The 15,085-nt window shown below is 45.1% G+C and overlaps 2 protein-coding genes across 3 annotated transcripts; one reads left to right on the forward strand and one right to left on the reverse strand.

The window, feature by feature from the left end:
* Nucleotides 1-2,132: 2,132 nt before the first annotated feature.
* ldhd (lactate dehydrogenase D) lies at nt 2,133-14,915 on the forward strand. 2 transcript variants are annotated; one of them, XM_080505149.1, is made up of 11 exons: nt 2,133-2,286; nt 4,045-4,157; nt 5,773-5,914; nt 5,995-6,136; nt 7,863-8,022; nt 8,158-8,357; nt 11,695-11,823; nt 12,654-12,781; nt 13,202-13,292; nt 13,513-13,624; nt 14,542-14,915. In XM_080505149.1, exons 1-11 carry the CDS (start codon nt 2,179-2,181, stop codon nt 14,723-14,725), a joined length of 1,509 nt encoding a protein of 502 aa, XP_080361275.1. In that variant the 5' UTR covers nt 2,133-2,178; the 3' UTR covers nt 14,726-14,915. The 2 variants fall into 2 exon arrangements, with proteins under 2 accessions (XP_080361275.1, XP_080361276.1); XM_080505150.1 differs by having other exon boundaries at nt 13,247-13,292.
* LOC308136698 (uncharacterized protein) lies at nt 8,423-10,119 on the reverse strand. The gene is made up of 2 exons (XM_080505151.1): nt 10,019-10,119; nt 8,423-9,580 (listed from the first exon to the last, which is right to left on the reverse strand). Exon 2 carries the CDS (start codon nt 9,567-9,569, stop codon nt 8,706-8,708), a length of 864 nt encoding a protein of 287 aa, XP_080361277.1. The 5' UTR covers nt 9,570-9,580; nt 10,019-10,119; the 3' UTR covers nt 8,423-8,705.
* Nucleotides 14,916-15,085: the final 170 nt, after the last annotated feature.

Genomic DNA, 15,085 nt, shown 5'->3' on the forward strand with positions numbered 1-15,085 from the left:
CCATATTTCTGTTTTTTTTCCCTTTTGATTGCCTCTGAAAAACGACCACAGACCCGCTGTCCTCCAGCTGGGATATCAAGACATTTCACGTCCAATTAATTGGATCCAGAATGAACATGGATTGTACACCACTTGGACCCAGACTTGATCCAGATTGGATTCAGATTGACTTAGATTAGGTCCAAATAGGACCAAATTGAGCACAGGTTGGATCCAGTTTGAATCCAGATGTACCTAAATAGGGCTCATATTGAATCCAGATTGGACCCAAATTGAGTCCAGATTGGGTCTTGATTGGACATATGGTTGGATCCAGTTTGAATCCAGATGTACCTAAATAGGGCTCATATTGAATCCAGATTGGACCCAAATTGAGTCCAGATTGGGTCTTGATTGGACATATGGTTGGATCCAGTTTGAATCCAGACGTACCTAAATAGGGCTCATATCGAATCCAGATTGGACCCAAATTGAGTCCAGATTGGGTCTTGATTGGACATATGGTTGGATCCAGTTTGAATCCAGACGTACCGAAATAGGGCTCATATTGAATCCAGATTGGACCCAAATTTATTCCAGATTGGGTCTTGATTGGACATATGGTTAGATCCAGTTTGAATCCAGATGTACCTAAATAGGACTCATATTGAATCCAGATTGGACCCAAATTTATTCCAGATTGGGTCTTGATTGGACATATGGTTAGATCCAGTTTGAATCCAGACGTACCTAAATAGGGCTCATATCGAATCCAGATTGGACCCAAATTGAGTCCAGATTGGGTCTTGATTGGACACATGTTAAACCCAGATCAGGTCTAGATTAGACCCAAACTGGATTCATATTGGACCCAGATTAAATCCGGATTGACCTAAACTGGACCCAAATTGAGACCAGATTGAGTCTGGATTGGCTCCAGATTGACCCACATCAGCTACAGATAGGACCCAGATTAGATCAAGATAGGATCGAAACCGAGTCTGGATTGGACCCAGTTTGGATTCATATTGAACCCAGATTAGATCCAGATTGAACCCAAATTAAATTCCAGTGGGTAAATAGTGCAAACCTTATCATCACGTTCACTGCTGTGGAGCAGCCCTGAGCTTCACAAGCTGTGGAATCAACCGATGAGTGAAACCAGCCATACTTCAGAGGTCCTCTGGCGCCTCGCAGTGGCCATACAGAGAACTACATTCCCCCTTGGAGTCAAACTCCCCGCACACGTGAAACCCACTTTTCAATACACTACGCAACTTAAATTATTTTCAAATTCAAGAATGGTTTAATCTGTGTTGAAAAGATCAAGAGCATTTCATTAAACTACTTCTTTTTCCGGGTTTTACATTTATATTCAGTATATTCAATCCATATATGATTCCCGTCTGTGTATGAATTATTTAAAAAAGTGATTACATTTTATTTGTATATACAATCCAATACAGTCATTTCAAAACACTTGTATAGAGAAAAACCAAACAAGTAGAGGAGACTGTGGAGAAGAAAATATTCCTTATAACAGGAAGAAGCCTGCAGAACCAGACTCGGACCAGGAGACAGAACCAGACCCAGAGGAGGACACTTCCTTCGGTTCCGGTTGGAGTTAGAGGATAGAAAAGAAGAAAATAAACAATATTTGACAACAGTAATGTAGAAGGGGGAAAAAACCCAGCAATTTATTGAGACAAAAAGTTTGAAACTACACAGGTCTCTTATTACAATCTGAAATAAGAGACAAATTAAATTAGTTGGTATCTATACTGTTTGTGCCGTATAGATTTTTTTAAAATGTTGTTTTAAATTATTATTATTATAACTGATAATAATTGGTATTAATAATACTAATTATAATTATAATAACTTAAAACAACATTAAAAAAATCTATACGAGTATAGATACCAGCTAATTAAAATTTTAAATTATTATTATTATTGTTCTTTTTAATAATAATAATAATAATAATAATAATAATAATAATAATAATAATAATAATAATAATAATAATAATAATAAAAATTTTAAAAAAAAATCCGCCCTCAACTCGTAATTTATGACGCTCGACCTTTTATTTTGAAAGCAGTGTGTCGGAAAGGGCGTGTCTGGTTGTTGTCTCGAGCTTTACTCGTGTGTACGTCCTCAGCAGTAGTGGGCAAAGTGACTCGTCCGCAGGTGGAACGATGTGGCGGACTTCGGCCGCAGCCAGCCGGCTGTTGCTGCTGCTGCTGCGCGGCGGCGGCCGCTTCCCGCTGCCTCTCCGCGGCCGCAGCTCCATGAGCGACTCCCGGGTGAGTGCTGCTCCTCTCCGGGACGACTTCACCTCGTACCGACGCGTTGAAGTGCGTCAGTCGCTGCGAAGTCGAGTTAATTATGAACCGCTCACATATTGATCAACGTTAAACTGCTTCCTGTCGCGTGACTCCCGCCGGTAACCCGGGAGGCGCGGGTTCGAGTCCCAGTGTTGACTTTTCTTTTCTTTTCTTTTTTTTTTTTAAAATCTTCTTAATATTGTAAAGATATAAAGCTTTTCCAGCTTTTATTTTGGTTCCGACATATCTTTACGTCTCTTTACCTATTTTCCTTTAAACGCCACTTTCAAGAAACTATGGGCTCCGTGCTGCTGCTCTGCGCATGCGCACAGTTGCAGCAATAACTCTTCTGCTCATGCTCAGTAGATAGAAATAAGAACTGTTTCCTCCAGAGTGTCTCTTCTCCTGGGACTTGGTAGCTTTATTTTGACAGTCACCGCATTAAAAATCCAACTGGTGGTAAATGACTTTTATTGCCGTCCGTGTCGTCAACCAGCGTAAGAGCTGGGTGTAAAAACAAATAAACAATAGTTACAATTGCATTTTGACCGTTACACAGCTATTACATCAGTTAGCATTTCCAAATGACAATTTTACGATAAAAATTTCAATGAGCTCAAATAATATTTCTCAGTAACATAAACCTTGTTCCCCCAATTGACTGAAGCTAAACTTTTAAAGTGTTAAACGTTTTCCGTGGCCTTTTCCGTCTTAACCGTGAACCTTTTCTTTCGTCTTTTTCTCCGTTCGTCAAGCGTTTCCGTTACCAAACTTCCGGTTGCTATGGTTACCAAAGTAAAAGCTCAATGACGTAAAAATGAAACCTTATACCGTAGCTATAATGTAAATGGTGCAAAACTACTCTGTTGGTCTTTACAATAATGTTTTTTTTCAAACGTACTGTCCTCTTTGACTTTTTAACTCTTCGACCTCCGTCAGAGCCTCCATCACCACCACCTGGACTAAATTACATTGATACTTATATTATATCCTATATTTCATATTGCATATTGCATGTACATATACATATATTTATACATGTGCAAGTACACTATTACTATTGGTATTATTATTATTACTATTATTATTATTATTATTAGAAGTATGCTATTACTATTGGTATTATTATCATTATTATTACTTATTATTATTATTATTATTACTGATATATATATATATATATATATATATTGTTGTTATTGTTATTTTATTGCTACCATATTTTTATTGTTATATTATTCCTACCATTGTTTGTAGTACTATACAAGAGTATTATACACTATTTCACACTGTTATTATCTGTATTATTGTTATTATTATTATATAATGCCTACTTCACTTACTATTTATTTATCTTGCTTTGATCTCCTGCTTATTTCTAAGTGCCCATGTTCCGTTCTGCGTTTTACTTTATGTCTTATGCCCAGATAATTTTATATTTTTATTTCTTACTTTTCTTACTATTCTATTGTATTCTATAATATTTGTATTTACCAGATTGCTGCAACAAGACAATTTCCCTTTGGGGATGAATAACGTAATTATCTATCTTATGTATCTGCTTACGTGTCCAGTATCGTTAAAGAAACTTGTTTCCCAATATGAAAACGACATCGTTTTAAGCATTTCCGCCATTTTGTTATCGTATAACTCGACGCTGCACACCCTCAACAAACTGAGTTAGACAACATGTTAAAAACAAATAATTTAATAAAAAAAAACCTCGTGTTTCCGCAGAGAGGCGTGGAGGACGGCGTGCTCCGCTCGCTCCGGGCGATCTGCGGCGACGGCGGCGTCTCGGTGGGCGAAGCCGTCCGGGAGCAACACGGCAAGGACGAGTCGGTGCACAGGTCAGTATGCAGGCTGTCACACACTGCGGCTCTGGAATGCGGGGTTATATTTGTGCCAAAATTCTGAGCGAGCGATGGGAAAATTTGAGCGCAAATTTTTTTTATTGTGCCAGCACATTAATAACATTTTGAGGAAATATTTAAATTGCGCAAAGAAAAACTTGAGATCGCGCGCTCAAAAATCATTTCTGCGCTCAGATTCTTCCTCTGCGCTCAACCTCTCTCTCTCTCTCTCTCTCTCTCTCGCTCGCTCGCTCAAATCTCTCCACGTCCGCGCTCAAGTTCTGCTGTGCGCTAGCTCAAAATGTGCAAAGCCCAAATGTGACAGACACGGTTGTCCACCAATCACAGAAATTTGGGGCGGGCATTGAATTCTGATTGGTTGCTTCGGATTCTGGAAGTGCCTCATTACCAACGAAGAAGAAGAAGAAGAGGGAAAAACAAACTGCGAGGGAAAACTTGTTGTAATCCAGGATCATTATCTTTAGTTTTCCTTATTTCTGTTTTCCCTCGCAGTTTGTTTTTCCCTCTTCTTCTTCTTCTTCTTCTTCTTCTTCTTCTTCGTTGGTTATGAGGCACTTCCAGAAACCGAAGCAACCAATCAGAATTCAACGCCCGCCCCAAATTTCTGTGATTGGTGGACAACCGTGTCTGTCACATTTGGGCTTTGCACATTTTGAGCTAGCGCACAACAGAACTTGAGCGCGGACGTGGAGAGATTTGAGCGAGCGAGAGAGAGAGAGAGAGAGAGAGAGGTTGAGCGCAGAGGAAGAATCTGAGCGCAGAAATGATTTTTGAGCGCGCAATCTCAAGTTTGTCTCTGCGCAATTTAAATATTTCCTCAAAATGCTATTAGTGTGCTTGCACAATAAATTTTTTTGCGCTCAAATTTTCCCATCGCTCGCTCAGAATTTTGGCACAAATATAACCCCGTACTGGAACCGTTTGGCGGTTTATTGCTCTTTTATTAGGTGTGATTTCCTTTTGGAACCACCAGGGGGCAGCGTAGCGCAGGAACTTTATTACATCATTCATGCCAGGTTGCCAAAAAGTGGCACGGAGGTTACAAAAGTGATGACGCGGCACATCCTGGAAACTGTCATTAGTTGTGAGACAAAAAAAACGGAAAAAAAAACAGATTTCCATAACAGAAAGACTAATTTTCAACGTTTTAAAGTGAAAATATCCTGTTTTCACAACATTTCACAACATTTCACAAATACCTCCTTCTCGGTCTGAACAGTTTATTTATTAAGTTGTCCTCTTTCACGTTTGAACCAATAACCGGTTACTGTGTGATGATAAATGTCAATTTGTTCCGTAATCAAATCTCAAAAACGTTTCAATTTCGACACGTTCTTTTCTCAACAACGCAACTTTTGTCAAACGTGCCAAAAACGTCGCCGTCGTTTCCCAAACTTCACTTCAACGTGGAAACCCTTAGCCACAACTACGCCGTGTGTTTCTAGCCGCAAGGACTCCCACTACTTTCTCTTGTGATTGTAGATCTACGGCGGTAGAACTGAGCGGCTGCCAACGACAACCTGACCAATGAAAGTGTTTGGAAGCAGCGTTGGACTGTTGTTGTTGTTGTTGTTGTTGTTGTGCGGTCCAGATGTTGCCCTCCAGATGTCGTGGTGTTCCCGCGCTGCGTGGAGGAGGTCAGCGCGCTGGCGAGGGTCTGCCACGCCCACCGGCTTCCCATCATCCCCTTCGGCACCGGGACGGGATTGGAAGGAGGCGTCGGCGCCGTGGCGGTAGGGGGGGGTGGGGGATTTTCTCGGGGGGAGGGGAGGGGAAGCGTTCGGGCTCACTGCGTCTGGTTTGGGCTCTGCAGGGCGGCGTGTGCTTCAGCCTGAGGAACATGGACCAGGTCCTGGACCTGCACCCGGAGGACTTCGACGTGACGGTGGAGCCCGGCGTGACCCGGAAGGCCCTCAACGCCTACCTGAGGGACACCGGGCTCTGGTTCCCCGTCGGTCCGTCGCTCCGCCGCTCCGCCTTGCCGTTTCCCTACGACGCGTGCGCAGCGTGCAGTGATGGCCGCCGCGCAAACGGGCTGACGCCTCCGTAGATGTACAACGCTAGATACGACACACGCCTACTGCGCCGCCATCTTGGGGAGAGTTGCACTTCCATGAACACGACGTGGGAAGCGTCACGTTGCCATGACGACATGGGGAGCGTCACGTTGCCATGACGACATGGGGAGCGTCACGTTGCCATGACGACATGGGGAGCGTCACGTTGCCATGACGACATTGGGAGCGTCACGTTGCCATGACGACATGGGGAGCGTCACGTTGCCATGACGACATGGGGAGCGTCACGTTGCCATGACGACATGGAGAGCGTCACGTTGCCATGATGACGCGGGAATCATCATGTTGCCATGACGACAACATCCAAACATCAGATTATAGAGCATCTTCCTCCTCTAACATCAGATTATAGAGCATCTTCCTCCTCTAACACCAGATTATAGAGCATCTTCCTCCTCTAACACCAGATTATAGAGCATCTTCCTCCTCTAACATCAGATTATAGAGCATCTTCCTCCTCTAACATCAGATTATAGAGCATCTTCCTCCTCTAACACCAGATATAGATCCCAGGCTAGAAAATCTATTCCAGAACTCCAAAATCAAACCAACGGCACCGGCTAGTGGCCGAAGCACGCTGGCGACATCGTTTTCGGCGTTTCTCTTCTGAAATGATCCATTGTCACTTGAAATGTCACGTAAACGGAGCCTTGCCCAGCTTCACTCTCTCTCTCTCACACACACACACACACACACACACACACACACACACACACACACACACACACACACACACACACACACACACACACACACACACACACACACACACACACACACAGACCTGCTTCTCTTTACTGTCAGCAGTGTTGTTTACAGTCGACACAATGTTCAGGTCTGTTAATACGGCGTTTATATGAACTGCAGCGCCGCATTATGTAGAGAATTCGTGTAGCGAATTGTTACATATTGCAACAGTTATTACAAAATGCGTGATTACACAGTGAGGTAAAACATTATTTCATTTATTAAATTACTACATTATTAAATTATTGCATTATTGAATTATTACATTATTGAATTGCATCATTATTACATTGTTACATTATTATGTTATTGCATTGTTGCGTGATTACATTATTACATTATTAAATTGCTGCATTATTGCTTTGTTAAATTTTTGCATGATTAAATTGTTACATTATTGAATTATTACATTATTAAATTATTGCATTATTACATTGTTACAAGCACATTTTCATGAAGCCTTTGAGTTTTAATCAAAATGGTTTGCAGGTAGAAAATCCATGTGGAGATCATTGTTATTCCAAGTACACATTATAGATCTATTAAATCTAGATTTCACAATCTGTAGTTTTTGGAATCAAATCTGATTGATTCTAATATGAATTATTTATTTATTATTTATAATATCTTGACAAAAGAAGCTGAACTTTCCTGATTCTGAAATCGTTTCTTCTTCCTGTGCTTGTATGAGTTTGCTTGTTTGTTTGTTTGTTTGTTTGTTTGCTTGTTTGTTTGTTTGCTTTCCCTGGTCAGTGGCGTTTGTGGCGACGCCTCTGTCTTAACCACCGGTAAACAACTGCAGCCCGTTTCTTAACAAATGCGGTAACGGTCTCCTCCACGCCTCCGCTGTTCCCAGACCCCGGCGCCGACGCCTCGCTGTGCGGCATGGCCGCCACCAGCGCCTCGGGGACCAACGCGGTGCGCTACGGCACGATGCGGGAGAACGTCCTGAACCTGGAGGTGGTGCTGGCGGACGGCAGCGTGGTGCACACGGCGGGGAAAGGCCGACGGCCCCGGTACCGACACCACGGGGGTGGGGGGAGATCAAAGAGATCAAAGAAGTCAAATAAATTAAAATAAAGAAATGAATTACATAACTCCCCGCGTTTGTAAAAGTTCCCGTCTGCGCTTCGTTTCCCCCCCTCCCCCAGGAAGACGGCGGCCGGCTACAACCTCACCAACCTGCTGGTGGGGTCGGAGGGGACGCTGGGGGTCATCACCAAGGCGACGCTGCGTCTGTACGGCGTCCCCGAGGCGTCGGCGTCCGCCGTCTGCTCCTTCCCCTCGGTGCAGGCGGCCGTCGACAGCACAGTGCAGGTCCTCCAGGCCGGAGTCCCCATCGCTCGCATTGGTCAGTGAGTCCCGAGACCCCCCACGGTGGGGGGGGGGGGGGGGGGGGTGAGGCAAAGATATGAATTGGATGCAAAATGAGTCTTTTATTGAAGCAGAAAGTCACGAGAATACAATAATCAGGAGTCAATTGATTGTGTTTTGAGCGGTTTGGTTGATGTTGTGATTTATGATCGAAAATAGTTTCTCTCTGGTTTTAACAAAGTATTTCTATTCGATGCTATGCTATGCTATGCTATGCTAAGCTATTGGATCAGTTTCAGAGTTAAAACAGTCCAAGGTGATGAGACGTTCAGACGTCTTGCGTTCTTCTCAGAGAGCAGGCTCAGCTCCGTCACCACTGCAGCTTCTAGCGGTAGAAACTCAGGTAGAAGGTTAAACTTTCCACTTGGGTCATCTTCAGGACGCGGGCCCCGACCTCTTTATACGGCCGGACAGCTCGGTCGGTGATCATCCCCAGGCCCTTGATGGGGTCGTTCCCATCCTTCCTGTACCACAGGAACACCTCGTCTCTTCCCGTATCCCTGTTCAGATCCATGTTGACCACGTCGAAGCCTTGCTGTTGGATGTTGTTGTACTCGCTAGAATTGGTGGAGACCTGCAGATCCCTGATGGCCTTCTCCGCGTCAGTGGTGAGGAGGTACCAGATGTAGACCCGGTCCTGGGTCACATACTTGTTGGTGTTGTCGTCCATGCGGGTGTAGCCCATCTCAAAGAGGTCGACGTCGCTGATCCAGGTGGAGGTGGCGATGATGTCACCGATGTACACCCGGGTCTCTCTCTGCACCCACAGGTAGATCCAGTTTCCTCCGGTGTCCTTGTTCAGGTCACAGGTCAGCCTCTCCCAGCCGAACCGAACCCTCTGGGCTTCGTCGTTGGCGTCTGTGGAGACGTAGAGGTCTGTGATGGCAACATCCGCCTCCGTGGAACCCTTGTAGTACCAGAGATAGACACGGTATCCTCTCGCTCCGGCGTTGAGGTCCTTGTCGATCTTGCGGTACCCTGCATCGGAGAGACCCTTTTCCATGTTGTCAGTGTATGAAAACTGAATCCTGGTGATGCCCTCGCCACTGCTCTCATCTTTGTACCAGAGGTGGATTCTGTCTCCTCCGGCTCCTTGGTTCAGATTGACCTTGTCCTTTCTGAACCCCTGAGCACGGAACTGACTCTCCTCCGTCGAATTCAGGGAAACGGCAATCTGAGTGATGGGCATTTTGGTTCCTGCTTCAGATCAAGAGAAAAGGTCATGAGTGAACATCAGCTCATACCAAAATGTGTGAAGGAACATTGTGGAGACGATGAAACCAATAGATTCACGTCATATGTTCAACAATATATTCCAGCGGAGCAGGGTGCTCTACTGTGACTCGTTTCAGACAGGACTCTTTGTAAACACACGGCTGTGGAACGACTGATTTCTGGAGTCAAACATGTTGACTGTGTCTAAAACGGTTTGAACAATTTGAAAATCCAATGGAAACGGTTGAAAAGGAACCCCGGAACGACTTAGTCTGACTGCAGATGAAGACCCGTCTTATCGTCTCCATGTTGCAGAGACGAAAGAAGGACGATGAATATTTGCCGCGTTTGTATTAGAATGATTGGCGGTTTTAGCATCTTTAACGTGAATCGATTGGCAAAAGTAAGCGGGTGAACACTTACGTGAAGACAGACTTACGTTTGTTGGTCTGAAGTCAGATGGACGCTGCTGGACGCTGCTGGACGCTGCTGGACGCTGCTGGACGCTGCTTGAAGCTGCTTGATGCTGCTTGATGCTGCTTGATGCTGCTGCTCTGTCACAGTCTTTATATAGGGAGCAAGGCGTGGCCGTCGATGTTGATTACCACTTTGAAATCGGTATGAAATTCCTGCGAAGCCTCCAACACTGATAATCAGCAATCTCACTCTGCCACCCGTCTTAATCTCCTTTCTTCAGAATCCACCGTCAGTTGCTTTTCTCGCCAACTTTCATCAGACGGGTGTTTTTCCACGGCGGGGTGGGGGACAGTTTTGATGAGAACTGAACCTTCAGCTGTTCTGGTCCACATCCAGGAGCTCCTGCATTTATTTCCTGCTTCAAATGTCTCAATGTTCGTTGGACTGAGACGAGTCCCGGCGCTCACGTCCTCAAACAATTCATGACTGTCTCAGGAAACGTCCACCACTTTGAAAGCTACAAATCAAACCACAATTCTTGGTGTAATTATCGACTCGGGCCTGAATTTTTAACCCCTTAAAAGCTGTAGATGCGCCTACCTAACGACAGAATTTTCATTTTTTTGTTTTTTTCACAATTATAAGAAAACGCCAAATTTTGAACAAAACCAAAAAAATCATCCAGGAAGTCGCTGGAATAACATCTGAACCACTTATTTCACTGTTTTGCAGGACATTTTCAAAGGAACTGACTAAATTGTACTTTTAAATCACCTTTAAAGAAGAAATTCAGAAATATTTGCAGCAACAGCAGAAATTAAAGAACATTTTTATATTGATCTGAGAAAAAAAAAGAAAAAAGGAGGCGCTGCTGTTTTCTATAATTTGCATTATTTTAGTTTTCTTTGTCTTTGTCTTCATCCACACGGTGAGATATTGTGAAAAGCAGTACACGAAAGCAAAAAAAGGTCATATGATTTCTAGTAAGTTGACTATGAATTGAAACAGGTGTGATTTTATGTTGCAGCTTCATATGTTGTTTCTTTATATTGAATAAATAAAAAGTTAAAAAAATAAAACAACAAGAAAACAAAGCTGAAAGAAGCTCAAGGTTAGATTTCAGTAGTACCTCTTCTGGGCTTCGGGGGGCAGTGGTGAGTTGCTGTGAGGTGAAAGCTGGAAACGCAACTTTATGAAAATGCTGAAATGGGGGTAAAACGTAACTTTTTCCGAAATGCTGCTCCTCATCACCACGATGTTCGTAAATACTAGTTCTGCACATGCTCAGTAGAGACATGATGAGAACAAAGTTTCCTCCGTCGTGTCGCGACTCCCAGTCCACCTTCTCCTGGGACTTGGTGCTTTTATTTTGACGGTCGCCGTAATAACAATCCAACTTGGTCGTCTGCCCGTGAGAATGTCAGTGTTCCTCCCGTCGTTATCGTTTATATGTCGCTCGTTCAGACGGCGCCCATTAGTGGCCCCGGAGTTCCTGTCGCTTAAACGTAAAACTTTTCCTGAAACGAAAATGCAAAAATGAGTGGTAGCGAGGAAGAGGAGCGGTTTTGGGGGGGGGGATCAGGGATTATAAAGACGATCTTGCTCTGACGAAATCGGGCGTAAAAGGAGACGAGCGGCGGGTCTTCAAGGCCGTCGCTCATCTCGCCCCCCCCCCCCTCCAGAGTTCCTGGACGACGCGATGATCGACGCCTGCAACAGGTTCAGCTCACTGTGCTACCCCGTCGCCCCGACTCTCTTCCTGGAGTTCCACGGCTCTGAGCGAAGCCTGGAGGAGCAGGTCGCCACCACCGGTAATTTTCAATGATTCTCTTTCATCTGGAGCCGAACCTTTGATGTCCAGTCAAGTCAAGTGACCTTATTTCCCCCTACTGTTTTAACATGCATTTATTACCTTCGCCAACGAAAGCTGGGGAGGTTATTATATATATATATATATATATTTTTTTTTTTTCAATCTGTATTTATTTATTGGTTTGTATGCGTGTCTGAATTTTCATCACTTTTCGCCAAAACTATTGACCCGAATTGCATAACATTTTCAGTTGCATTACATTTTGAGAGCGATTGGGTCAAAGGTCAAGGTCCAGGTCCATGTTCTGTTTTCAGTTCCCTATTCGAACCCCCCCCCACGACCTTTGACCCCCTCCCAAACGCTAATGATGGGGTAATGATGTCACCATATCATGTGGCATATCAGAATATAGAGGGATTGGAAACTGGACATTTTGGCCTTAGTTTGACATCAAATGGATTAAAACTGACCACGTTATAATGAAAATACGTTTTACCTTTCTGTGACCTTGACCTTTGACACCCCCCCTCGGCCACTAACCAGGGTAATGATGTAACTGCATCATGTGACATGTCAAAGGATAGGGAATTGAAAGCTGATCATTCCAGCCATGGTTTGACATAAAATGGGTTCAAACTGGCCGCGTTATGACAAAATATATATATATATATATTTATTTATTTATTTATTACCTTCCCGGGACCTCGACCTTTGACCCAATCACTCTCGAAATGTGATGGACCCACATCATCGACAGATGTTAAAACCACACGGAAATAAATAAGGAAACTTGACTTGGGCTTGACCAAGAGAACTTGACTTCTGCAGAGGAGATCACTCAGAGTAACGGCGGCGCCGACTTCCAGTGGGCCCGAGACCCCGAGACCCGGAGCCGGCTGTGGCAGGCCCGGCACGACGCCTGGTACGCTGCCCTGGCCCTCAGGCCGGGCTGCAAGGTGAAACCTCCACTCGCTCGCACCCGGGAGACCAACCCTCCCGTCAAGTTCCATTGCGCAAGCAGCCCAACGGCACCCACTGGTGGCCCGGTGCGCGAACTGCATCGTTTTCAAAATGTCGCCGTGTGAACGCGAAATGCTTCTGAAACAAAGACTTAAAAACAAACGTGTTTTCACTTGAAACGTTTTGTAAGCACGATGTGGCTATCGGAAGTAACTGTAAAGTACTTGTTATGGCAAAGTAATCTAGAGTTGGTTACCTTTTGAAGTGTGTGTGTGTGTGTGTGTGTGTGTGTGTGTGTGTGTGTGTGTGTGTGTGTGTGTGTGTGTGTGTGTGTGTGTGTGTGTGTGTGTGTGTGTGTGTGTGTGTGTGTGTGTGTGTGTGTGTGTGTGTGTGTGTGTGTGTGTGTGTCCACACAGGCCTATGCTACAGATGTGTGTGTGCCTCTGTCTCGACTGCCTCAGATAATTGTGGAAACAAAGGAGGACCTGATTGAAAACAGGCTCACAGGTGAGCCTATCACAGGGAAATACACAAGTGTGTGTGTGTGTGTGTGTGTGTGTGTGTGTGTGTGTGTGTGTGTGTGTGTGTGTGTGTGTGTGTGTGTGTGTGTGTTAATAATTATTATAACAATCCTACCTGATTGATCACAAACGTTGTGAATCCAGTTGCTCTGGACAAATTTCCTAAAATGTCCCTGAGAGTCGGTGCAGCTGAGTTTTGCCCCCAGGTCCCATCGCCGGACACGTGGGCGACGGCAACTTCCACTGTCTGATGGTCGTGGATCCAAACGACCAGGACGAGCTGCACAGAGTCCACCTGTTCACCCAGAGACTGGCCAGGTACACACACACACACACACACACACACACACACACACACACACACACACACACACACACACACACACACACACACACACACATGCGCGCGCACGTCTACTCACAAAGTTTTTCTCCGTGGTCCAAACGCTGCACCAACTGACCGACAGGGATGCGTTTCCATGACGACCACACGACGACGACTCATGATGTGCCGTGTCGTTCACATGTTAGCTTGAGCGTGAAGACAGGTTGCGTTGGGTCTCCATGACAACATGAGAAGCATTGTGTTTCCATGACGACATTTCCATGGCAACTGAGCATGACGTGGAGAGTGGCACTTCCATGAACATGACAACATGGGAGGCATCATGTTGCCATGATGACGTAACATCCAAACATCAGATTATAGAGCATCTTCCTCCTCTAAAATCAGATTATAGAGCATCTTCCTCTTCGAACGTCAGATTATAGAGCATCTTCCTCCTCTAACACCAGATTATAGAGCATCTTCCTCCTCTAACATCAGATTATAGAGCATCTTCCTCCTCTAACATCAGATTATAGAGCATCTTCCTCCTCTAACATCAGATTATAGAGCATCTTCCTCCTCTAACGTCAGATTATAGAGCATCTTCCTCCTCTAACATCAGATTATAGAGCATCTTCCTCCTCTCACACCCAGATTATCGAGCATCTTCTACATTACAGCTCCAAGTGTTTTACTTTTCACTCCCACTTATTTGCAAAATACACATTTCCCGCGATAAGAAAGTCAGTTCCCGGTGAATTAGAAGCCGCCGTTCCAGATGTGCACCTCCTCATGAGCCCAGTGTCTTCAGACGAACAAGCTTCCAGAGCCGAACCCCGTCGTTCTCCTCCGGCCCGCCGGCAGAGGTCGCAGCAGACGTGAAAACCTCCTCTGTCGCCCCCTGCAGGCGAGCTCTGGCCATGGCCGGCACGTGCACCGGGGAGCACGGGGTGGGGCTGGGGAAGCGAGCGCTGCTGCGCGAAGAACTGGGAGCCGCAGCCACCGGGGCCATGCGGAGGGTGAAGGAGGCCCTGGACCCCCTGGACCTGATGAACCCGGGGAAGGTCCTGCAGCCGCCGGGAGAGCCGTGAGACGGCCAGGAGCCAGGAAACCCCCCCATCCCCCCCACCCCCCCCCCCCCAGATGTGATTTCATCTGCAGCGACTCGGCCTTCTGGTCTTAAAAATGATTGCAGTGGCGCCACCTGGCGTTGGGAAATATGTTAATCGAATTATTGTGAATGAAGAGACGGGAATTAAAGCTCTAACGCATATTCTCAATCCCAGAATGTAATCCTGTTCTGTCACTTCTCATTGATACCCACAGAAAGACGTATTTCTTTTCCATGTCAGTCTGAGTCTCCTGGTTTTTTGGTATTTTTTTTTAAACTATTTATTCGTACTTGGTTCCGACTATGAGGTTGTTAAAGATAAAAGTGATGCAGACATGAA

Source organism: Blennius ocellaris (assembly GCF_963422515.1).
Source record: "Blennius ocellaris genome assembly, chromosome: 11".
Taxonomy (NCBI): Eukaryota; Metazoa; Chordata; class Actinopteri; order Blenniiformes; family Blenniidae; genus Blennius; species Blennius ocellaris.

What these genes read in the sequence shown, in the direction of transcription:
- ldhd (XM_080505149.1), top strand. Translation starts at nt 2,179, where the DNA reads ATGTGGCGGACTTCGGCCGCAGCCAGCCGGCTGTTGCTGCTGCTGCTG. An exon ending in CGGGCTCTGGTTCCCCGTCG is followed by an intron (nt 6,137 to 7,862) that starts GTCCGTCGCTCC and finishes CGCTGTTCCCAG; the next exon opens with ACCCCGGCGCCGACGCCTCG. An exon ending in CCCTCAGGCCGGGCTGCAAG is followed by an intron (nt 12,782 to 13,201) that starts GTGAAACCTCCA and finishes GTGTCCACACAG; the next exon opens with GCCTATGCTACAGATGTGTG.
- LOC308136698 (XM_080505151.1), bottom strand. Translation starts at nt 9,569, where the DNA reads ATGCCCATCACTCAGATTGCCGTTTCCCTGAATTCGACGGAGGAGAGT.